Raw genomic sequence first — 24,819 nt, forward strand, 5'->3', positions numbered from 1 at the left:
GTGCTGTTATTTGGAGAATTTCAGTCAAAATAAAAATGTCCACAACAAATTGTGACGGCCCTTGTTCCCACCCGTTATGTGCCACTGGGATATTCCTGCAGCCCACATCCAACCTACACAACCCCAGTGAAGACCTCACCTGGCATCTTCTCAGGACCAGAAACCTCAGCAGATACCGGCTAACCTGGCACTCTTGTCGGAGTGCCGTGCAGCTGGCTGTTGGAGCACTGACCTTTGTTGAAGCCAATCAACCAAACCTGAAGGCTTTGTTTGCTGTCGGGGCTAATGATGGCGGTGAGATCATAACCAGGAGGAGGAGCTGCAGCTGTGGCAAGACAAAGCGAGACAGAGGTTTAAAGACAGGAAATAAAGCCAGAATGGAGCTTACAGTCGAGCCGCCAACTCTGATTGGACATAGTCCTGGAAGGCTCATCACGTGACCTCCCGCCTCCAACACTGCCCTTTTTCACCCCATCTCCAATATTTTTATAATCTATATATATAAAAGGATATGTCTATCTGTCTGTCTCTCTGTCTGTCTCTCTGTCTGTCTCTCTTTCTGTCTCTCTGGCCGGCTATACAATCAAAAGTTATAGAGCGTACCTACACATATGTTATATCAAAAGAAAGCTCATCATTAGGGGACTCTTGTAGGCGTATTTACTTTTTGCTCGGACAAAAATTGTGCCGACGGTATCCAAAAAACTTTCAAAATTCCTCTCATTATCCGTTCATTTGCATCGAGTGGGGGCGGGTTCATTGTGTGTGCGGGCGGGCCATCCTACAGTTGAGTGACGTGATGATTGACCAATCCTACAGTTCAGTGACCTGATGGTTGACCAATCGGTGCATGTGTGGGCGGGCCTAATCATTCTGAACCGAGGTGAGTCGCCGCCATCTTGATTCCAAACTTTTCATTTCTTTTTCCCACTTTCTGCGTGTTTCTTTTCAAATCTACATTTCCAGCAAAAAAAAAGTTGCTTTTAAAACACAAATTGTTTTTAAAAAAAGTTAATTAATTTGTAAATCTTTTCTCTAACATCTAGAATTTTCCTACCTTTCACCGTTTTTCCAGGCCTGTAAGCCTGGGCCTCTGTTGCCCAGCCACGCCCGAGCTAGGCACCACCCGTCGCGCTCAACAAGCGGCTCGCGATCGCCGCCATCTTTGTGAAGGCTGGAGGGGGCGGGCCTGAGCCGAGCGTCGCCACCGCCTCCATCTTAGTAAAGGCGGGTGGGGCAGGAGTCAGCGCGCGCGACTTGAGTCCGGCCGGGCCTCACGCGGTAGGTTGCGCGGCGGCGGCTCTCTCTCTGCTCTTGAAGCCGGCTCGGGCGGGGGGCGGGGCTCGGGAGATCAGGCCTCGGGAGATCGGGGGGGGCGGGGCTCGGGAGATCGGGGTTCGGCAGATCGGGGCTGGGGGGGGGCGGGGCTCGTGAGATCGGGCCTCGGGAGATCGGGGGGGGCGAGCCTCGGGAGATGGGGGGGCGGGGCTCGGGAGATCGGAGATCGGGCCTCGGGAGATCGGCGCTCGGGAGATCGGGGGACGGGGCTCGGGAGATCGGGCCTCGGGAGGGCAGGGGGCGGGGCTCGGGACATCGGGGGCGGGGCTCGGGACATCGGGAGATCAGGGGGCAGGACATCGGGAGATCGGGGGGCGGGACATCAGGACATCGGGGGGCGGGACATCGGGAGATCGGGGGGCGGGACATCGGGAGATCGGGGGGCAGGACATCGGGAGATCGGGGGCGGGACATCGGGCGATCGGGGGGCGGGACATCAAGAGATCGGGGGGGCGGGGCTCGGGGGCTCCCCCCCTCTCCCCCTCCTTCCCTCCTTCCCCCTTCACCCCATCGCCGGGGAGAGGGTCTGCTGGCTCCCCCCTCCCTTTCTCCCCCACCTCCACCCCCTCTCCCTCCTCTCCCCCCTCCTCCCCCTCCCCTCCCCCCACTCCTCCCACCCTCCCCTCCCCTCTCCCCTTCCTCCCCCCCTCCCCCCTCCTCCCCCCCTCCCCTCCCCTTCCTCACCCCCTCCCCCTCCCCCCCCTTTCCCCCCTTCGCCCCAGTCGCGCTCTCTCTTCCCCCGTCACTCTCTCTCTTCCCCCCAGTCGCGCTCTCTCTTCCCCCCAGTCGCGCTCTCTCTTCCCCCAGTCGCGCTCTCTCTTCCCCCCAGTCGCTCTCTGTCTCTCTCTTCCAACAACAACATGCCCTCAAAAATCCCTCGGCACCGCCGGGCACTTGAGCTAGTAACTAATAAACGAATGTGTTTGAAGAAAATGAAAAAGACAGACATTTTTTCTTAGTGACCCTATTTTCTGCTGGAATAACAACAGAAAGTGCTGGAAACACTCAGCAGGTCAGGCAGCAGTGAGGAGAGGAGAAACAGAGTCAACGGTTCAGGTCGAACCCGTCATCAGAACTGGGAAAGGTTAGGGAGGAGAGATTTTTAATCAGGGGCAGGGAGGAGGGGAGGAAAGAACAAAGGGAAGGTCTGTGATAGGCTGGAAGGCACGAGAGACTGACTGACAAAAGGGATGATGGTGCAAGGCAAAAGGAGAGGTAATGGGACAAGTTAAGAAACAAAAGCTGGCTCGAGATGAGGTGTGAATGATGATGGCAGCAACATTAACAGCTACCATGGGAGAAAACAAGAGAAAAAAAAGAAAGAAATACAAGGGGCCAATTTATAGTCTGAAATTGTTGAACTCGATGTTGAGTCCGGAAGGCTGTAAAGTGCCTAATCGAAAGATGAGGTGCTGTTCCTCGAGCTTACGCTGAGCTTCATTGGAACAGTGTAAGAGACCAAGGACGGAGAGATCAGAGTGGGAGTGGAGCAGAGAATTAAAGTGACAGGCGACCGGAAGCTCGGGGTCACCCTTACGGACTGAACGGAGGTGTTCCGCAAAGTGGTCGTCCAACCTGCGTAGAGGAGACCATCGTGAACAGCGAATACAGTATACTAAATTGCAAGAAGTACAAGTAAATCGCTGTTTCACCTGGAAGGGGTGTTTGGGGCCCTGGACAGTGGGAAGGGGGGAGGTAAAAGGGCATCTCCTGTGCTTGCACGGGAAGGTGCTGGGCGAAGGGGAAGGGGTGTTGGGGGTGATAGAGGAGTGGACCAGGGTGTCACGGAGTGAGCGGTCCCTTCGGAATGCTGAAAGGGGAGGTGAGGGGAAGATGTGTTTGTTGGTGGGATCACGTTGGAGTTGGCAGGAATGCCGGATGATGATCCGTTGAATGTGGAGGCTGGTGGAGTGAAAGGTGAGGACAAGGGGAACCCTATCATGGTTCCGGGAGGGAGGGGAAGGGGTGAGAGCAGAAGTGCAGGAAATGGAATGGACACGGTCGAGGGCCATGTCAACCACGGTAGAGGGGAATCCTCGGTTGAGGACAAAGGAAGACATACCGGAAGCACTAGTATGGAAGGTGGTATCGTCACCTGTTTCTTAACTTCTCCCATTACCTCTCCTTTTGCCTTGCACCATCATCCCTTTGATCAGTCAATCTCTCCTGCCTGCCATCCCATCACAAACCTTCCCTTTGTTCTTTCCTCCCCTCCTCCCTGCCCCTGGTTAAAAATCACTCCTCCCTAACCTTTCCCAGTTCTGACGAAGGGTCAGCGACCTGAACCGTTAACTCTGTTTCTCCTCTCTTCGGTGCTGCCTGACCTGCTGAGTGTTTCCAGCACTTTCTGTTGTTATTTCAGATTTCCAGCACCCGCAGTATTTTGCTATTGTATTTTCTCCTGGATTTGCTGGCAGCAGTGTCCTGGATAGTCATTTTCAATTCCTGGAGACTCCAGGGCAATCCTGGAGGATTGGCAACCCAAGGTTACAGTGAACTGTCACTGGAGTCCGTTGGAGAATACAGCTGCAGATTTCCTGAGCTTCATTGCAGTGCTAAGTTATAACAATGAGTGGTATAATTTTAAACCACATGATTTGGTGGGACTATACAGCCGTTAATGAATGAAGGAATGTTCACCAATCTACAGTCCCATTGTTTACAGACAAGTGTGAACTATAAACGGAGTATCAATGGGACCTTCTTGTTACTACTCCAGGTAGACATCCAAACTGACCGAATCCTTCCCATTCGCATTCACTCTATAGAATTCCTGTTGTATCCGTGTGTTAATGGAGACACGGAATGCAGGAGTTGGTTTAACAGGTGTTTACTGAACAAAGTCTGGAGGTGAACTAAAAGATACAAGACACTTTACAGGCTTATATACCCGAGTGGTCACTACCGGTATTACAGTACACAGGGGCTCTTAAAGGTACATACACTACAATTCCTCCCCTTTTAGATAATTGGTACATAACATTTTAAGTAATCATTAATTAACATGTTTACAAGAACAATAATCTACACATTTGCTGCAGTTAATCAATTATAAGTCAGTCTCTCTGGAGGCTTCCTGACTCGGTCCGGATAACGCCTCGGTGGTGTAGTAGTTTTCGGTGGTGTAGTAGGTTCTTTTGGCAAGGTCGATTCGGCTTGAATGCCAGTGTCGGGTTCATCTGGTTCCAGTATCACCGGATCGGAGGTAGATACTATGGGTATCTCTGCTTCATCATTAGGCGTATAGAGTTGTGGTGTAGGTTGTCCCTTTTCGGATGACTCTATGATCTGGTCAGCATGGCGCCTTATTATACTTTCTCCAATGTCCACGGTATACATCAGCGGTCCTAGTCGTGTGCAAATAGTTCCAGGCTGCCATTTCTCGGTACGGTAGTCCCGGGCCAAAACTTGTTGACCTATCTGGAAGGTTCTAGTTGGCCTTTCATTCATGCCTTGAAATTGCCAGTTCTCTACGTCCCTTCTGATGTTTGGCTTGATCAAATCCAGCCGGCATCTTAGTCTTCTATTGAAAAACATCATGGCGGGAGTTTGTTTTGTAACCACATGTGTTGCATTCCTGTGCGCAAACAAGAAGTTATCTACCTTATGTTGTAGATTTATGTCTTCATTACCCATGGCCTTTATGGCCTTCTTGAAGGTCTGGACAAACCTTTCAGCTAATCCATTGGTGGCGGGATGGTATGGGGCGGACGTGTAGTGCTTAACCCCATTGTTTTTTAAGAACTTCCTGAATTCTTCGGACACAAATTGCCGTCCATTATCAGAACAGATCTGTTCAGGCAGCCCATTCCTGGCAAATATGGTCCTTAATACTGTGATGGTTTTTTCCGTGGTGGTGGAAGACATCTTTATTACCTCCGGCCACTTGGAGTGTGCATCAACCGCGATTAAGAACATTGAGTCCATAAATGGACCAGCAAAGTCGATATGTACCCTTTGCCATGGAGATGAGGGCCACTCCCATGGATGTAGAGGGGCTTGTGGTGGGGCGTTTTGGACCTTCTGGCATCCTAGACAGCTCTTGGTCATTTCTTCGATGTCTCCATCGATACCTGGCCACCACACAAACGCTCTGGCTAGGTTCTTCATTTTCACTCCACCCAGATGCCCCTCGTGAAGCTCCTTTAGCACTTTATCCTGGAGTTTGGGTGGAATCACCACTCTGGATCCACACATCAAGGTTCCTCGGCACACTGACAGCTGTTCTCTTCTTTGCGAGAATGCTGGCAACAGTGGTTCGCCATGTGCTGGCCATCCCTTTACCGTTAAATCGTAGACTCGTGAGAGAGTCGGGTCATTTCTCGTTTCCTTTTCAATGGTAGAATTTGTTACTGGTAGACATTCCACTATGGTTGAGTGGAACATCTCCACTGGGTCCACTGTAGGTGCCTCTTCTACCGTTGGCAATGGTAGGCGCGATAAACCGTCAGCATTCCCATGCTGTTTTGATCCTTTGTATTCTATGTCATATTGGTGTGCCCCTAGGAAAAGGGACCACCTCTGTAGCCTTTGCGCTGTCATAATGGGAACGCCCTTTTTAGGGTTGAATATGGAGACGAGGGATTGATGGTCAGTCAACAAGGTAAATTTTTGTCCGTGTAGGTAATGGTTGAATTTCTTCACTCCCCACACCAGGCTGAGTGCTTCCCTGTCGATCTGGGCATAGTTACGCTCAGCTGAGTTCAATGAGTGTGATGCAAAAGCTATCGGCCGCTCCGAGCCATCAGGGAATCTATGCGATAATACCGCTCCTATGCCGTAAGGGGATGCATCGCACGCCAGTCTGATTGGCAGTGATGGGTTGTAATGAGCCAACACTTCCTTGGACGTGATCAAGCCTTTGCATTTATGGAAGGCACGTTTACAGTCTTCGCTCCATTTCCAAATTACTCCCGTTTGTAGCAGTGCGTTAAGAGGGTGCAGAACAGTTGACAAGTTCGGTAAAAATTTATGATAGTAATTTATCAATCCCAGGAATGACCTTAATTGTGAGACATTTTCAGGTGCTGGGGCTTTTATGACCGCTTCAATTTTTTCAGGTGACTTATGCAACCCTTCTTCGTTAATTATATGGCCACAATATGATATTTGTTTCTGGAAAAATTTGCACTTGGGGCGATTTGCTCGTAGGCCCCGTTCTCTCAGCCTAGTGAGCACCTGCTCCAAATTGGCAAGGTGCTCGTTGTCGTTTTCTCCTGTTATAAGGATGTCGTCTAGGTAGCATTGAGTCCCCGGAATCCCTTGCAGGACTTGCTCCATAGCTCTTTGCCAGATAGCTGGAGCTGATGCTACTCCGAAAACCAGTTGATTGTACTGGTACAGGCCTTTGTGTGTGTTCATCGTGAGATACTTTTTAGAGGCCTCCTCAACCTCCATCTGTAGATATGCCTGTGCCAAGTCAATTTTGGTGAAACGTTTCCCTCCGGATAGTGAGGCGAAAATATCTTCTATCCTCGGAAAAGGATACTGTACCGTGTGAAGAACCGGGTTTACAGTCACCTTGAAGTCCCCACAGATGCGAATTTTTCTCTGTTCTTCAGATTTATCATTATTTAACGTTTTCTTCATGACTGGGACGATGGGTGTTGCCCACTCGCTCCAATCTACCTTGGATAACACGCCTGCCTTTTCCAAATTCTCCAGCTCTGCCTCGACTGCCGGACGAATTGCGTATGGCACCGGCCTTGCCTTAAAAAACTTGGAAATTGCCGCATCTTCCACTTTTATTGAGGCGGTGACGCCTTTCAAGGTTCCTAGTTCCTGTTGAAACATTTCTTTGGCGTTGGCCAAGATGTCTTTTAATCGTTCAGGTATGACGTCATCATCATTTTTTTTCTTACTGGTCACCGTCAGTGCCTGAATGAAGTGCCAGTCTAAACGTATCTTCCTGATCCATTCACGTCCCAACAGCGGTGGACCACCATCTTGCAGAACGTATAAATACAACTTCTGTATTTCCTTGCCGTTGTATACAACAGGCACCGTTATTTTCCCTCTGGGGTATACTTTCTGCCCCGTATATGTCTTCAAGATAATGGATGTGTCTTTCAAAGGTATATGTGGAAATAGCCGCTCGTAATCCCGTCGACTTATGACGGTCAGAGCTGATCCTGTATCTAGCTCCATTTTAACTGGGGACCCCGCTATCGTGAGGGTAACCCAAATGGTCTGGTAATCTTCTTTGGCAATTACATTATGTAATTTGAGACAGCTTAGTCTCTGGTTTCCAGAGTCGCTATCGCTCTTCTGGTCTTCGGAGCTACTGTCCGTCATCATTTGTACCTTTCTGTACTTTTCCTTATTGATTTTTTTTCTGTCAGTGGATTTTTTGTTTCCAGATTGGCATACACGTGCAATGTGTCCCATCTTTCCGCATTGCCTGCATGCTTTGTCCTTGAACCAGCAGTCCCTCTGGTCATGGGTGGATCTGCCGCAGCGATAACATCTCTCGAAACCCCGTGTCATTTCATGGGTGCCGAAGTCCTGTGGCTTTTGCTGTATCTCTGCAGCTCCTCTTGCTGCTGCTTCGTATGATACAGCCACACTGAAAGCCTTGTCCAGTGTCAAATCTTTCTCAGAAAGTAGCCTTTTCTGTGTTCCTTCACTTAGGAGACCGCAGACGAATTTGTCTCGTAGAGAATCTGCCAGTCCTGCCCCGAATTGGCAGTGCTTTGACAGCTTTCTTAATTCGGTGAGGTAATCAGCGTTACTTTCATTCTTGTGCTGATTCCTCCTGAAGAATTTGAATCATTCCGCTATCAGCAGCGGTGTTGGGTTTAAGTGCTCCTGTAGGGTATCAACAATCTCCTTAAAATTCTTGTCCATCGGTTTGGCTGGAGTGATTAAGTTTCGTAACAGCCCGTATGTCCTTGCGCCCATCAGATTTAGAAGTACCGATGCCTTTTTATCATCCTCTACTTCATTCGCTGTGCAATACACCTCCACTCTTTTCACATATGTGGTCCAATCCTCTATATCACTATCGAAAGCAGTAATATTGCCAGTCTTAGGCATCCTGAAAATCAAAAATGGCGCCTCCCGCGCTTTCCTTTCTTCCCTGCCGAGAAAAAAATGGCGCCTCCCGCGCTTTCCCGCCGCTGCCGCTGCTGACAACACTGTTCTCCGCGGTTTTTATTTACACAGATATTTTTAATAGTTGGAGACTCGTTCCCGCCAGACTCTCTGGGACTTTTCCCTCCCTCTGCTTGGTCCGAACGCCGACCTGCTTTGCAGCGCCGGCCGTCTCCCGAGTGCTCCACCCTCCGTCTCTGTTTGCCTCCGCCTTCCGACTCGCTGCTCGGCCCCGCTGCAGAGCCACCCGATCGAGCCCCAGCCCGCCGACCAGGAAGGATTAGTGCAGTACCTGCCACCAGCCCGGCTAGCTGGTGAAACCACAGGTTTTTTTTTCTTTTTTTTTCTTCGACCTTCGTCTGAGGAATCGATCTCCTTGAGGTGCTGCCGAATTGCAGGTAAGTCCGTTTCCAATTCGTCGCCACTGTTGTATCCGTGTGTTAACGGAGACACGGAATGCAGGAGTTGGTTTAACAGGTGTTTACTGAACAAAGTCTGGAGGTGAACGAAAAGATACAAGACACTATACAGGCTTATATACCCGAGTGGTCATTACCGGTATTACAGTACACAGGGGCTCTTAAAGGTACATACACTACAATTCCGACGAACCTGCCTAAACAACCGAGAATGCGCACAGGACAGGGATGCTTACTGCTGTGTCGGGCTTTCTAATTATATATGGAGAAAGACAGACTTGAAGGGGGAGATATTCAGGGTGCGTCAGATCAACGGATAATTTTTTACAAAGCAAATTGGCCTCGATTTTTAACTCCAGGTGGATTCCCCGCTCAGGCCTGAGTTAAAATTACAGTCGGGTCTCAATGATGTCATCGGGCCGCAACATGCATATGTACAGAAGGACCCTCCCTAAACCTCTCCGCCTCTCTACCTCTCTCTCCTCCTTTAAGACGCTCCTTAACACCTACCTCTTTGACCAAGCTTTTGGTCATCTGCCCCAATATCTCCTAATGTGACTCGGTGTGAAATGTTGTTTGATAATCGCTCCTGTGAAGCGCCTTGGGACGTTTTACTACATTAAAGGGGCCATATAAGTACAAGTTGTTGTTATTGTTGTTGGCTCCGGGCGGGTGTCCTAGGTGCCTGCTCAGGAGAGTGGGTTAAAATTGCAGATGTTGCGATCAGGGCGGCTTTCGGACAGGCGAGAGCCAGGGTGATTGTAACCGCCCACCCGACAGGTTTCTGCTGAGCGCGTAGGGTTAAAATCACCCCCCAATATCTTCATTTTTTGTCATACCTGGAGGCACTGACAATCGCTGAGCTACAGTTCCATACTGGGGATGTCATCCAAATGGGGTATAGAAAGAAAGAACTTGCATTGCTATAGCACCTTTCACAACCTCAGGACGTCCCAAAATACTTCACAGCCAATGAAGTACTGTCACTGTTGTAATGTAGAATACACAGCAGCCAATTTGCGCACAGCAAGCTCCCACAAACAGCAATGTGATAATGGCCAGATAATCTGTGTTTTAGGGATTTGGTTGAGGGATAAATATTGTCCAGGACACCGGGGAGAACTCCCCCCTGCTCTTTGAAATAGTGCCATGGGATCTTTTATGTCCACCTGAGGCCTCGGCTTAACATCTCCTCTGAAAGACAGCACCTCCGACAGTGCAGCACTCCCTCAGCACTGCACTGGAGTGTCAGCCTAGCATTTTGTGCTCAAGTCCCTGGAGTGGGACTTGAACTCACAACCTTCTGACTCAGAGGCAAGAGTGCTGCCCACTGAGCCACGAAGGTTGAGGGATGATGTGATTGAGGTGTTTAAAACGATTAAAGGATTCAATAGGATAGATCGAGAGACACTGTTTCCTCTGGTGGGGGGAGTCCAGAACGAGGGGGCATAACCTTAAAATTAGAGCCAGGCCGTTCAGGGGTGATGTCAGGAAGCACTTCTTCACACAAAAGGTGGTGGAAATCTGGAACTCTCCCCACAAATGGCTATGTATGTTGGGGGTCAATTGCAGCCTTGACGTCTGAGATTGATAGATTTTTGTTAGGTAAGGGCATCAAGGGATATGGAACTAAGGCGCGTAAATAGGATTAAGGAACAGATCAGCCATAATCTAATTGAATGAACAGGCTAATTTCAGAACAGGTTCAAGGGGCTGAAGGGCCTACTCCTGTTCCTATGTTCCCAATGGTGGAGCAGGTTCAAGGGGCTGAAGGGCCTACTCCTGTTCCTATGTTCCCAATGGTGGAGCAGGCTCAAGGGGCTGAAGGGCCTACTCCTGTTCCTATGTTCCCAATGGTGGAGCAGGCTCGAGGGGCTGAAGGGCCTACTCCTGTTCCTATGTTCCCAATGGTGGAGCAGGTTCAAGGGGCTGAAGGGCCTACTCCTGTTCCTATGTTCCCAATGGTGGAGCAGGTTCGAGGGGCTGAAGGGCCTACTCCTGTTCCTATGTTCCCAATGGTGGAGCAGGTTCAAGGGGCTGAAGGGCCTACTCCTGTTCCTATGTTCCCAATGGTGGAGCAGGCTCGAGGGGCTGAAGGGCCTACTCCTGTTCCTATGTTCCCAATGGTGGAGCAGGCTCAAGGGGCTGAAGGGCCTACTCCTGTTCCTATGTTCCCAATGGTGGAGCAGGTTCGAGGGGCTGAAGGGCCTACTCCTGTTCCTATGTTCCCAATGGTGGAGCAGGCTCGAGGGGCTGAAGGGCCTACTCCTGTTCCTATGTTCCCAATGGTGGAGCAGGCTCAAGGGGCTGAAGGGCCTACTCCTGTTCCTATGTTCCCAATGGTGGAGCAGGCTCAAGGGGCTGAAGGGCCTACTCCTGTTCCTATGTTCCCAATGGTGGAGCAGGCTCAAGGGGCTGAATGGCCTACTCCTGTTCCTATGTTCCCAATGGTGGAGCAGGCTCAAGGGGCTGAAGGGCCTACTCCTGTTCCTATGTTCCCAATGGTGGAGCAGGCTCAAGGGGCTGAAGGGCCTACTCCTGTTCCTATGTTCCCAATGGTGGAGCAGGCTCAAGGGCTGAAGGGCCTACTCCTGTTCCTATGTTCCCAATGGTGGAGCAGGTTCAAGGGGCTGAAGGGCCTACTCCTGTTCCTATGTTCCCAATGGTGGAGCAGGCTCAAGGGGCTGAAGGGCCTACTCCTGTTCCTATGTTCCCAATGGTGGAGCAGGTTCAAGGGGCTGAAGGGCCTACTCCTGTTCCTATGTTCCCAATGGCGGAGCAGGTTCAAGGGGCTGAAGGGCCGACTCCTGTTCCTATGTTCCCAATGGTGGAGCAGGTTCAAGGGGCTGAAGGGCCGACTCCTGTTCCTATGTTCCCAATGGTGGAGCAGGTTCAAGGGGCTGAAGGGCCTACTCCTGTTCCTATGTTCCCAATGGTGGAGCAGGTTCAAGGGGCTGAAGGGCCTACTCCTGTTCCTATGTTCCCAATGGTGGAGCAGGTTCAAGGGGCTGAAGGGCCTACTCCTGTTCCTATGTTCCCAATGGTGGAGCAGGTTCAAGGGGCTGAAGGGCCTAGTCCTGTTCCTATGTTCCCAATGGTGGAGCAGGCTCAAGGGGCTGAAGGGCCTAGTCCTGTTCCTATGTTCCCAATGGTGGAGCAGGCTCGAGGGGCTGAAGGGCCTACTCCTGTTCCTATGTTCCCAATGGTGGAGCAGGTTCAAGGGGCTGAAGGGCCTGCTCCTGTTCCTATGTTCCCAATGGATACTGATGGGGGGGAATGGCTTACCAGGGGAAGGCAGCAGCAGCCAACTTCCTGGCACCAGGGGTGGCTCTGCTGCACAGGACGGGAGGAAAAAGAGGGGTAGAACTATAGTAATAGGGGATTCTATTGTAAGGGGAATAGATAGGCGTTTCTGCGGCCGCAAACGAGACTCCAGGATGGTGTGTTGCCTCCCTGGTGCAAGGGTCAAGGATGTCTCAGAGCGGCTGCAGAACATCTTGGGAGGGGAGGGTGAACAGCCAGTTGTCGTGGTGCATATAGGTACCAACGAAATAGGTAAAAAACGGGATGAGGTCCTAAAAGCTGAATATAGGGAGTTAGGAGGTAAATTAAAAAATAGGACCTCAAAGGTAGTAATCTCAGGATTGCTACCAGTGCCACGTGCTAGTCAGAGTAGAAATAGAAGGATATTTCAGATGAATACGTGGCTAGAGGAATGGTGCCAGGGGAAGGGATTCAAATTCCTGGGACATTGGAACCGGTTCTGGGGGAGGTGGGACCAGTTCAAACCGGACGGTTTGCACCTGGGCAGCGCCGGGACTGATGTCCTAGGGGGAGTGTTTGCTAGTGCTCTGGGGGAGGGTTTAAACTAAAATGGCAGGTGTTTGGGAACCTGAGCAGGGGGACAGAGGAAAGGGAAACAAGGATAAAAGCAAATGATAGGAAGGAGAAAAACAAAAGTGGCAGTCAGAGAAATCAACGGTTTAAATCAAACATGGCCACAGTAAATAATAATTCTAATAGGTCTAAGAGCGTTAAAAAAACAAGCCTGAAGGCTTTGTGTCTCAATGCGAGGAGCATTCGTAAAAAGGTGGATGAATTAGCTGCGCAAATAGAGGTAAACGAATATGATTTGATTGGGATTACAGAAACATGGCTCCAGGGTGGCGAAGGCTGGGAACTCAACATCCAGGGGTATTCAATATTCAGGAAAGACAGGCAAAAAGGAAAGGGAGGTGGGGTAGCATTACTGGTTAAAGAAGGGATTAACACAATTGTAAGGAAGGATATTAGCTCTGATGATGTGGAATCTGTATGGGTAGAACTGAGAAATACCAAGGGGCAGAAAACGTTAGTGGGAGTGGTATATAGACCTCCAAACAGTAATGCGGAGGTTGGGGATGGCATTAAAAGGGAAATTAAAGAAGCGTGCAAAAAGGGCACAGCAGTCATCATGGGTGATTTTAATCTACATATAGATTGGGCTAACCAAATTAGTAACAATACTGTGGAGGAGGAATTCCTGGAGTGTTTACGGGATGGTTTCCTGGACCAATATGTCGAGGAACCAACCAGAGATCAGGCCATCTTAGACTGGGTATTATGTAACGAGAAAGGATTAATTAGCAATCTTGTTGTACGAGGCCCCTTGGGTCGGAGCGATCATAATATGATCGAATTCTTCATTAAGATGGAGAATGAAGTAGTTGACTCAGAGACTAGGGTCCTGAATTTAAATAAAGGAAACTACGATGGTCTGAGGCGCGAATTGGGTAGGATTGATTGGGGAATGTCACTCAAAGGGTTAACGGTGGATAGGCAATGGCAAACATTCAAAGACCGCATGGATGAACTACAGAATTTGTTCATCCCAGTTTGGCATAAAAATAAAACAAAAAAGGTGACTCAACCGTGGCTAATGAGGGAAATTAGGGATAGCATAAGATCCAAGGAGAGGACGTATGAATTGGCCAAAAAAAGCAGTAATCCAGAGGATTGGGAGCAGTTTAGGATTCAACAAAGGGATTAATTAAGAAAGGGAAAATAGAATATGAGAGTAAGCTTGCAGGGAACATAAAAGCTGACTGTAAAAGCTTTTATAGATATGTGAAGAGAAAGAGATTGGTAAAGTCAAGCGTAGGTCCCTTGCAGTCAGAATCAGGGTAATTTATAATGGGGAACAAAGAAATGGCAGACCAATTAAATATATATTTTGGCTCTGTCTTCACAAAGGAGGACACAAATAACCTCCCGGAAATGTCGGGGAACATAGGGTCTGATGAAAGGGAGGAACTGAAAGAAATCAGTATTTGTAGGGAAATGGTGTTCGGGAAATTGATGGGATTGAAGGCTGATAAATCCCCAGGGCCTGATAATCTACATCCTAGGGTACTTAAGGAAGTGGCCCTAGAAATAGTAGATGCATTGCTGGTCATCTTCCAACATTTGATGGAATCTGGAACAGTTCCCATGGATTGGAGGGTAGCTAATGTTACCCCACTATTCAAAAAAGGTGGTAGAGAGAAAACGGGGAATTACAGACCGGTAAGCCTGACATCGGTAGTGGGGAAAATGCTAGAGTCCATTATAAAAGATGTAATAGCAGAGCACTTGGAAAACAGTGACAGAATCGGACAAAGTCAACATGGATTTACAAAAGGTAAATCGTGCTTGACTAATCTACTGGAAATTTTTGAGGATGTAACTAGTAAAATAGATAAGGGAGAACCAGTGGATGTGGTGTATTTGGACTTTCAGAAGGCTTTTGATAAGGTCCCGCATAAGAGATTAGCGTGTAAAGTTAAGGCACATGGGATTGGGGGCAAGGTATTGACTTGGATAGGGAACTGGTTGGCAGACAGAAAGCAAAGAGTTGGAATAAACGGGTCTTTTTCCGAGTGGCAGGCAGTGACTAGTGGGGTACCGCAGGGATCGGTCCTTGGACCCCAGCTATTCACAATATATATTAATGATCTAGACAAGGGACCTAGATGTAATATCTCCAAATTTGCAGACGACACAAAGCTGGGTGGGCGTGTGTGCTGTGAGGAGGATGCCGAGAAACTACAGGATGATTTGGACAGGTTGGGTGATTGGGCAGAAGCATGGCAGATGCAATATAACGTGGATAAATGTGAGGTTATCCACTTTGGTGTCAAAAACAGGAAGGCAGATTATTATCTGAATGGCAATAGATTGGGAGAAGGGGAAGTGCAACGAGACCTGGGTGCCCTTGTGCACCAGTCACTGAAGGTAAGCATGCAGGTGCAGCAGGCGGTTAAGAAGGCAAATGGTATGTTGGCCTTCATAGCGAGAGGGTTTGAGTACAAGAACAAGGATGTCTTGCTGCAGTTGTACAGGGCCTTGGTGAGACCACATCTTGAGTATTGTGTGCAGTTTTGGTCGCCTTATCTGAGGAAGGATATTCTTGCCATGGATGGAGTTCAGCGAAGATTCACCAGGCTGATACCTGGGATGGCAGGAATGACGTATGAGGAGAGATTGGGGCGATTGGGCTTGTACTCGTTGGAGTTTAGAAGAATGAGAGGGGATTTCATTGAAACTTATAAAATTCTGACAGGACTGGACAGACTAGATGCAGGAAGGATGTTCCCAATGGTCGGGGAGTCCAGAACCAGGGTTCACAGTCTAAAGATAAGGGGTAGGCCATTTAGGACTGAGATAAGGAGGAATTTCTTCACCCAGAGAGTGGTGAACCTGTGGAATTCTCTACCACAGAGGGCAGGAGAGGCCAATTCATTAAATATATTCAAGAAGGCGTTGGATATATTTCTTAAGGCTAAAGGGATCAAGGGATATGGGGAGAAGGCAGGGACAAGGTACTGAATTTGGATGATCAGCCATGATCTCATTGAATGGCGGAGCAGGCTCGAGGGGCCGAATGGCCTACTCCTGCTCCTATCTTCTAGAAAGTACTTGGATGTGCACTTGAGATGCTGCAACCTGCAGGGCTACGGACCTAGAGCTGGGAAGTGGGATTAGGCTGGATAGCTCTTTGTCGGCCGGCGCGGACACGATGGGCCGAAATGGCCTCCTTCCGTGCTGTAACTTTCTATGATTTTATGATTCCACCTCCGTAACATCGCCCACCTCTGCTCCTGCCTCAGCCCATCTGCTGTTGAAACCCTCGTCCGTGTTCTAACACGTGTTTCTTCTCTTCGTGCCGCTGTAGAAAGCGATTTGACACACTCGAATTCGATTTAAAGGGAAGTTCTAGGAACCACCCAGTTTCTATTTATAGTGGAATGTAAGCAAACAGTGTCCTCCTGCTTGGAGGGCTAGAGCTCTCCATGTCAGGAAGCACGTCTTCACACAAAGGGTGGTGGAAATCTGGAACTCTCTCCCCCAAAAAAGCTGTTGAGGCTGGGGGTCAATTGAAAATATCAAAACTGAGATTGATAGATTTTTGTTGGGTAAGGGTACCAAGGGTTACGGAACCAGGGTGTGTAGATGGAGTTAAGATACAGATCAACCATGGTCTGATTGAATGGGGGAACAGGTTCGATGGGCTGAATGGCCTCCTCCTGGTCCTATGGTCTTATGTAATTTGGCTGGTGTCCAAATGATTGCCATAATTGACTAATCAGTACAAGCATTGTGGACTGCACTCCTGGGTGCTCATTACTGACCACCACTTTAAGCAGCCTCTCTGCCCGATGCACTGCTCAGAACGCTAACACTCTGAATGCTGTATCGCTGCTTTTGTCTTCGGTCTATTGGTTCCAAAGGTCCAGCGCTCTCAACGCCACCCTGCTCAGAATGAAACAACAATAAAGCGCTGGCATGGCTTTGCAAGCGCTGGCTCTTCAAGCAGCAGGACAGGGGTGAGCAGCTGACTGGCCAGTGGCTTAACGTGCTGCCGAGTCCCCATCAGAGCCCTGCTCAGGCGGTCCGCTTCGGACGTAATGGGGGGGGGATTTTTAACCCCCAAAAACGGGTGGGTTGGGGTCGGGTGGGGTGTTAAAATGTAAAAAATCTCAAACCCAACCCCCAACATGCCTCGAACCCGCCCACTTCCGGTTTTAACGGAGGCGGGACGGGGAGCGGGCGACCAACTCGCTCCCAGGAGGCGGGTCGCTCATTTAAATATTTTCCATGCCTCACATTTTGCCTCCATGTTAAATCTTTCGATAGCCGGTCAGGTTACCCAGGCCTTGGGAAACCCGGCATCTGAAGAGAGGTGAGGACTGCTGCATGGAAGAGGTAAGTGCCTTTCCAGCCCTGCTTGTGGGCCAGGAGCAGGAGTGCTTCCCCCCAGCCCCCCAAGCTTATGTGCTTCCTCCACCCGTGATCGGCCATTCCCCCCCTTTCCGCGATCCGATCTCCCCCCCACCCCAAGCCACGTTCTCCCCACCAACCCGGACTTTCTGATCTCCCTCCCCCACCCCCAACCCTTCCTATCTCTCCCCACTCCACCCCCCCCCCCCCCCCGCACTGGCCTTTCCGACATCTCCCAACACCGGTCTCCAATCTCCGATGCCCCCTCCCCCTGCCGGCCTTCGATATCTCCCTCCCTCCTCTCTGCTCCCCGGCTGCGGCCTGCTGCCGAAGGCCTACCCGACAGCCAGCCAGCCTCTCAATCTGGCTGGCTGCGGCCTGGAAACGGAGACAAAAAAAAATGTTAAACCAGGTCCTGCCGTTAAATTCAGCAGGGCCCGAGGGAAACCTGTTCTTCCAGGGTTTCCCGACTGCAAAAGTGCTCTCTGCCCCCCCGCCCCCCCCCCCCCACCCCCCCCTCGCCAACCCACCTCCCCGTAAATATCGGAGCCAAGGAATCAATGAAGCAACAACTTGCATTCATGTAGCGCTTTTAACGTAGGCTGATGTGCCAAGGCCCTTCACCGGAGCGTAACCGGCCAAAAATGGACGCCGGGCCAAAGTACTCAGTCTGATGTCTACCTGGGGAGTCCCTTACAAGTCAGACACTTCAGCTTATTGGAAAAGAGGAAGTTAAATAGACCATGAAGTACACTGACTGCTGTGTTTTCAAGGAATAGGTTCAAAGCAGAAATCAGTTTGTTGTCTGAGGTGGTGCCAAATATAATGATCAATGGTGCGCTTAATCCCAGGAGCTGAAAACATGCCGACTCTTCCCAGAGCATAACCATAATAGTACAAACCGTCCTATGAGTAGAGGGCTATAGGCTTGGTGCCAAGGCAGGAGGAAAGTGAATGTGGTCAAAACGGGTCCCTTATGTGGACTCGAATGGCAGGATAAACTAGATGGGCTGAATGGCTTTTTCCTGCTCCTATTTTGTGGCGGCTGAGTGCTTTGAAGCCAACCAGAGCCTAAAAGAAGGTAGTACCAACTGTAGTGTATGTACCTTTAAGAGAGAACTACTTTTACAGCTCCTGTATACTGTAGTACCGGCAGTGACCACACCTGTATATAAGCCTTGAGCATGCCTCTGTACCCCAGTCTTGAGACTACCCTCCTCCAGTAAAGACCTGTTGATTGTTAAGTTACAGCATCCGTGTGGTTATTGAAAAACATCATACTCTCTGAATCACGGATCTAACACCAACCAGTCAGAAGTAGGTTTACTGGGGGATCTGTGAGTGTGTGAGGGGGAAGGGGGTGATTGTGTGGGTGTGAGATAGTGGGGCTCAGTCCATGTGAGTGGTAGGGCGGGGGGTCTGTGTGTATGAGTGGTGTGTGTGTGTGGTCAGTGTGTGTGTGTGTGTGATTGTGAGTGTGTCACCAGTGGCGGCCGTGCCTTCGGCTGCCTGGGCCCTAAGCTCTGGAATTCTCTCCCTCAACCTCTCCGCCTCTCTCCCTCTCCCTCCTTCTTTAAGACGCTCCTTAAAACCTACCTCTTTGACCAAGCTTTTAGTCACCTGTCCTACTATCTCCTTATCTGGCTCGGTGTCAAATTTTGTCTGATAACGTTCCTGTGAAGCGCCTTGGGACCTTTTACTACATTAAAGGCACTATTTAAATACAAGTTATTGCTGTAGTGTGTGGGGCTCAGTAGATGTGAGTGGGGGGAGCTGTGTGTGTGTGAGTTTATGCAGCTCAGTAAGTATGTTGGGGGGGGGGAAATTCTGTAAGTGGGTGTGTAGTCAGTGCATGGGTGTGAGCGTATGGCGTTCAGTATGCACTGTAGTATAGGAATTTAACACTACATAGGAACATAGGAACAGGGGTAGACCATTCAACCTGTTCCACCATTCAGTGAGATCATGGCTGATCTGTATCCTAATTCCATCCACCTGCGTTGGCTCCATATCCCTTAATACCCTTGTCTAGCAAAAATCTATCAAATATCAGATTTAAAATGATTAATTGAGCTAACTTCGCTCCTGAATGGTCTGGCTCTGATTTTAAGGTTATGTCCCCGAATCCTGTATATAGCTGTAGCAAAACCTCCTCCCCTTTACAGTATATTCTAGCCCTCTGGATATAAAGGCTAACATTCCATTAACCTTATTACTTATTTTTTGGACCTGACCACCAATGTTCCCTGTAATTTTTTTCAGTGCACGGCCCCTTTAACCGGCTGCGCGGCCATGCAAACTTTCACGCTTAAGAACATAAGAAATAGGAGCAGGAGTAGGCCATTCGGCCATTCAACCCTGCTCCGCCATTCAAGGAGATCATGGCTGATCTTCTGCCTCAACTGCATTCACCGGCCCTATCGCCATATCCCTTGATGCCCTTACTAGTCAGAAATCTATCGACTTCTGTTTTGAATATACCCAATGACTGAGCCTCCACAGCCCTCTGGGGTAGAGAATTCCAAAGATTCACCACCCTCTGTGTGAAGAAATTTCTTCTCATTTCAGTCCTGAATGGCCTACCCTTTATCCTGAGGCTGTGGCCCCTGGTTCTAGACTCCCCAGCCAAGGGAAACATTCTCCCAGCATCCACCCTATCAAGCCCTGTAATAATTTTGTATGCTTCAATGAGATCCCCTCTCATTCTTCTGAATTCAAGAGAATACAGGCCTAGTTTACTCAATCTCTTCTCATACGACAGTCCCACCATCCCAGGAGTCAATCTCATGAACCTTTGTTGCACACCCTCTATGGCAAGTATATCCTTCCTTAGGTAAGGAGACCAGAATACTACACAGTACTCCAGGTGTGGTCTCACCAAGGCCCTATATAATTGGAGTAAGACTTCTTTACTCCTGTACTCAAATCCTCTTGTAATGAAGGCCAGCATACCATTTATCTTCCTAATGGCTTGCTGCACCTGCACATTCACTTTCAGCTTGCGCGCTTATTTCCATTGATAAGCTGGTGAGCGGCCCGCGCGGGACCTCCAGACCGCTGCGTGGCCGCGCGGTCACATAGCTTAGCGGGAACGTTGCTGACCACCACATTTTAGTGATCTGTGTGCAGGAACCCTGAAATCTCTTTGGACCTCCACTGTTCCTAGCTTTCCACCATTTTTGGTCCAAAATGGATGACCTCACACTTACCTGTGCTGAAATCAATCTGCCACAGTTTTGCCTACACACTTAATCCATCAATGTCTCTCTTGTAGTTTTATGCTCCCGTCTACACAGCTTATTATGCCACTAATCTTTGTGTCATCGGCAAACTTGGATATATGGCTCGCTATGGTGTTATCCAAGTCATTAATAAATATAGTGAATAGTTGAGGCCCCTGCACAGACCCTTGTGGGACACCACTAGTCACTTCCTTCCAATGCGAGTACATACCTATTATACCTACTCATTGCGAAGACCAAGTTTATTTATCGTCATTTTTCATCGCATAATTCGGGTGCAAATCAATCAAAAGAGATGCCCAATCCTGATGTGTGTAGAGTTATGAGCACTGGACAAATCCTGTGGGTGAGACTTTCAATCACGAGCCCTCCACCTGAAGCACGAGCCTCCCTCCCGATCTTGAAAAACATTAAAATTGGTAAAAAGTTGCAAGCTTCACCAGTCACAAGGCTCACAGGTGACAGCCAGGTGACATTAGCATATTTTCCTTCTCTCTCTCATCCTCTTTTCCCTGCCTTTCTCTTTCTCTTCATAGCTCCCCCCACGCCCCCTCACCCCGACTGTAGAATTTCTGAGCATTTTTTCTTGTAGCTATGGAGCCAAGGCTATTCCAGCAGGCATAGTGGGAGTGTGTAAGGTGTTCAGTTCCCTTGTGCCTTACAAGGATTCTTGGACTCTGGATTTACAGGAACAAAATATACACGACACAAAGGTTTAGGCTCAACCCAAAACTGTTAGTTTATTAAAACCAACAAACCACAGACAAAAACCCCTTCGAGATTTGGCTGAAACTGACAATCACCCGTGCGGCTGGTCGTTACCGATGTTGATCGTAGGCCTTGGATCTGGAGGTGACCGATCCCCCGTCCTTCTTCACCTGACTGCAGCAGTCCACAAGTCGATGTCGCTCCTTCTTATAGTTCTTCCATCACCTGGCCCCATGGCTGGGCCTCCCCCAACCAGTTTCGGTTGTCGGTTTGCTGAACTGGCCGTTCACACCTCGTCAACCTGTAATTCAATCACTGGAGGCATACAGAGCTGTGAGATCGAAGATAACTCCTTATCTCCTCTCCCGCTCTCTGTAACGCATACACAATGTGATTTCTATTACTGTTGATGGGCGGTTAGCTGATTGTCTGCTCAGGACTAGTGTGTCTTCCATTCATGTCAGGATGTCGATCGTGGCCCCATTGTTTCAGTTAAACTCAGAGCATTGTCTGGATGTTAATTTTTCCCATCGAAACCAGGACTAGTGTGTCTTCCATTCATGCCAGGATGTCAATCGTGGCCCCATTGTTTCAGTTAAACTCAGAGCATTGTCTGGATGTTAATTTTTCCCATCAAAAACAGGGCTAGTGTGTCTTCCATTCATGTCAGGAAGTCGATCGTGACCCCATTGTTTCAGTTAAACTCAGAGCATTGTCCGGATGTTAATTTTTCCCATCGAAACCAATCATGATTCAAGGCCTCACAGTTCAATGTCCATGTCCTTTTCAGAGTTAATCATGAGTCAAAGTTTTCATTGTCCAGTATCACTGTGTTCTCTAAGAACTGCAGACTTTGATGACTGGCACCTTTCCTGTGCCTCGAAGTTTAACCGTTTCATGCCCTTGTGCTGGGGCCAAGCTATTCCATGAAACATACAGTGACAGCCCCCTATTAGACCGAGAGGCCCATACCTTTAATAAAGGGCTTTGATGAGAGTCATGGAATCCTAAGTTTACAGCGCAGGTGGAGGCCATTTTGGGCCTATCACGCCTGTGCCAGTGCACTGGAGTTATCTAATGGAAGATTTTCTGCCTGGAAGCTCCCAGTTGCACATATTAGGAAATGATGCACCTCCAGCCCGTGATTTTCCCCTCAATAAACTTACAACCAGCATGCAATTGAGGGCGCTCAGGCAAAAAATATCTCCCCTCTTATCAATGCCGACACTAAGGCCGTCCCTCCTGCATAACAACCGCTCGCCTCCTTCAGCAAGAGAAAAACCAGCATGTGTGAGCTGAGGCAAGAGATTGCATTCTCACACGTGACTCTCTCTCGCTACATATAGGGGTAGCCAACCCTCCAGGGTTGCCCCAGAGTCTCCAGGAATTAAAGATTAATCTCCCGGACACCGCTGTTGGAAACCCAATTGAAAAATCATGGGGGCGTTAAAAAGAATTGTGTTTTTCTTTGCATTTTCTTTGGACTCTTTCGTTTATCAGTTCTAAAAATATTGGAGAGGGCAAAAAAAGGCTGTTTTTGTTCTCATTCCTGGGATCTGGGCATCGCTGGCAAGGTCAGCATTTATTGCCCATCCCTAATTGCCCTTTTGGAGGGCAGTTAAGAGTCAACCACATTGCTGTGGGTCTGGAGTCACATATAGGCCAGACCGGGTAAGGACAGCAGATTTCCTTCCCTAAACAACAACAACAACTTGTGTTTATATAGTGCCTTTAACGTAGTAAAACATCCCAAGGTGATGCACAGGAGTATTATAAGACAACAAATTTGACACCGAGCCACATAAGGAGAAATTAGGGCAGACGACCAAAAGCTTGGTCAAAGAGGTAGGTTTTAAGGAGCGTCTTAAAGGAGGAAAGAGAGGTAGAGAGGCGGAGAGGTTTAGGCAGGGAATTCCAGAGCTTAGGGCCTAGGCAACAGAAGGCACGGCCGCCAATGGTGGAGCGATTATAATCAGGGATGCTCAAGAGGGCAGAATTAGAGGAGCGCAGATATCTTGGGGGGTTGTGGGGCTGGAGGAGATTACAGAGATAATGAGGGGCGAGGCCATGGAGGGATTGGAAAACAAGGATGAGAATTTTGAAATCGAGGCGCTGCTTAACCGGGAGCCAATGTAGGTCAGCGAGCACAGAGGAGATGGGCAAACAGGACTTGGTGCGGGTTGGGACATTAGTGACCCAGATGGGTTTATTATGACAATCCGGTAGTTACATGGTCACCATTACTAATACTAGCATTTTATTCCAGATTTATTTATTAACTGAATTTAAATTCGCCAGCTGCCGTGGTGGGATTTGAACTCATGTCTCACAGTTGATATCATTAGTCCAGGCCGCCGGATTACTAGTCCAGTAACATAACCACTATGCTACCGTACCCTTATTTTGACCAGCTGGGGCGGTTGGAGGCGGGAGGCCAAGTTAAGAATCCTCCAGGACTATGTCCGAGCAGAGCTGGCAACGTGAGCTGCATACAGGAGAGCTGTAGGTCTGCAAAGGAGCAAGACAATGTCCTGGTGCCGGCAACTTATAACCAGGGCTGGAACTTTTCCAGCTGGATGGTAATTGGGATGTTCGATCTGGTTAGTCACCATCCAACGTTTTGGACACAAGCACCTTGGGTGGATATTCCCATGTCTGTGAATGATATTGCCTTTGAGGAGGGAGCAGGAATGTAAGTGACACTTTAATGGGTTTGTGTCTCCTAGGTGCAGGCTCCTATCTCCCACCTCTCTGATCAGGACGGCGCCGTGGGTTCAGTGGCTCAACCCCCAAACGGATTTCCACAGCAATCAATCACATCAATAGACACCGAGGAAGAAAGGAGGGGTGCCTTAGAAAAGAGTATGTAAGTGACGAACCCCGCCAAAAAGGTTTATCTGTATTTTATTTCAGCTAATTCTGCATTGAACCTATTGTTTTTTTTTATTCATTCATGGGATGTGGGCGTCGCTGGCAAGGCCAGGATTTACTGCCCATCCCTAATTGCCCTTGGGAAGGTGGTGGTGAGCCGCCATCTTGAACCGCTGCAGTCCGTGTGGTGAAGGTACTCCCACAGTGCTGTTAGGGAGGGAGTTCCAGGGTTTTGACCCAGTGACGGTGAAGGATTGGCCGATATACTTCTAAGTCAGGTTGGAGGGGAACTTGGAGGTGGTGGTGTTCCCATGCGCCTGCTGCCCTTGTCCTTCTAGGTGGAAGAGGTCGCGTGTTTGGGAGATGCTGCCAAAGAAGCCTTGGCGAGTTGCTGCAGTGCATCTTGTAGATGGTACACACTGCAGCCACGGTGCGCCGGTGGTGGAGGGAGTGAATGTTTAAGGTGGTGGATGGGGTGCCAATCAAGCGGGCTGCTTTGTCTTGGATGGTGTCGAGCTTCTTGAGTGTTGTTGGAGCTGCACTCATCCAGGCAAGTGGAGAGTATTCTGTCACACTCCTGACTTGTGCCTTGTAGATGGTGGAAAGGCTTTGAGGAGTCAGGAGGTGAGACACTCGCCGTGGAATACCTAGCCTCGAGGGTGTGGATAATTTTAACCGGGCCCTCTTGGAGGTAACTGATGGGTTGGGGGTGGCCGCCCATTGTAGTTAAGGAGGAGGAGTATGAAATATTAGATGAGATAAACATCGTGAGAGAGGAAATATTAAGGGGTTTAGCATCTTTGAAATTAGATAAATCGCCAGGCCCGGATGAAATGCACCTCAGGCTGTTAAGAGAAGCAAGAGAGGAAATAGCAGAAGCTCAGACCATCATTTTCCAATCCTCTCTGGCT

General features: G+C 49.2%; 1 protein-coding gene across 7 annotated transcripts in view; it reads left to right on the forward strand.

Annotated features, from left to right (window-relative positions):
• LOC147096930 (rho guanine nucleotide exchange factor 25-like) overlaps positions 1-24,819 on the forward strand; it is a 550,157-nt gene that overhangs the window by 444,590 nt on the left and 80,748 nt on the right. For all 7 annotated transcript variants that reach the window (XM_085972586.1, XM_085972583.1, XM_085972585.1 and 4 more), the window contains one exon: positions 23,764-23,903. In XM_085972586.1, the coding sequence (XP_085828712.1) occupies positions 23,764-23,903 (140 nt within the window). The remainder of the gene's footprint in view (positions 1-23,763; positions 23,904-24,819) is intronic.

The sequence above is a fragment of the Somniosus microcephalus genome, chromosome 33, assembly GCF_052327205.1.
Source record: "Somniosus microcephalus isolate GS21.2 chromosome 33, FLI_Smic_1.0, whole genome shotgun sequence".
NCBI lineage: Eukaryota > Metazoa > Chordata > Chondrichthyes > Squaliformes > Somniosidae > Somniosus > Somniosus microcephalus.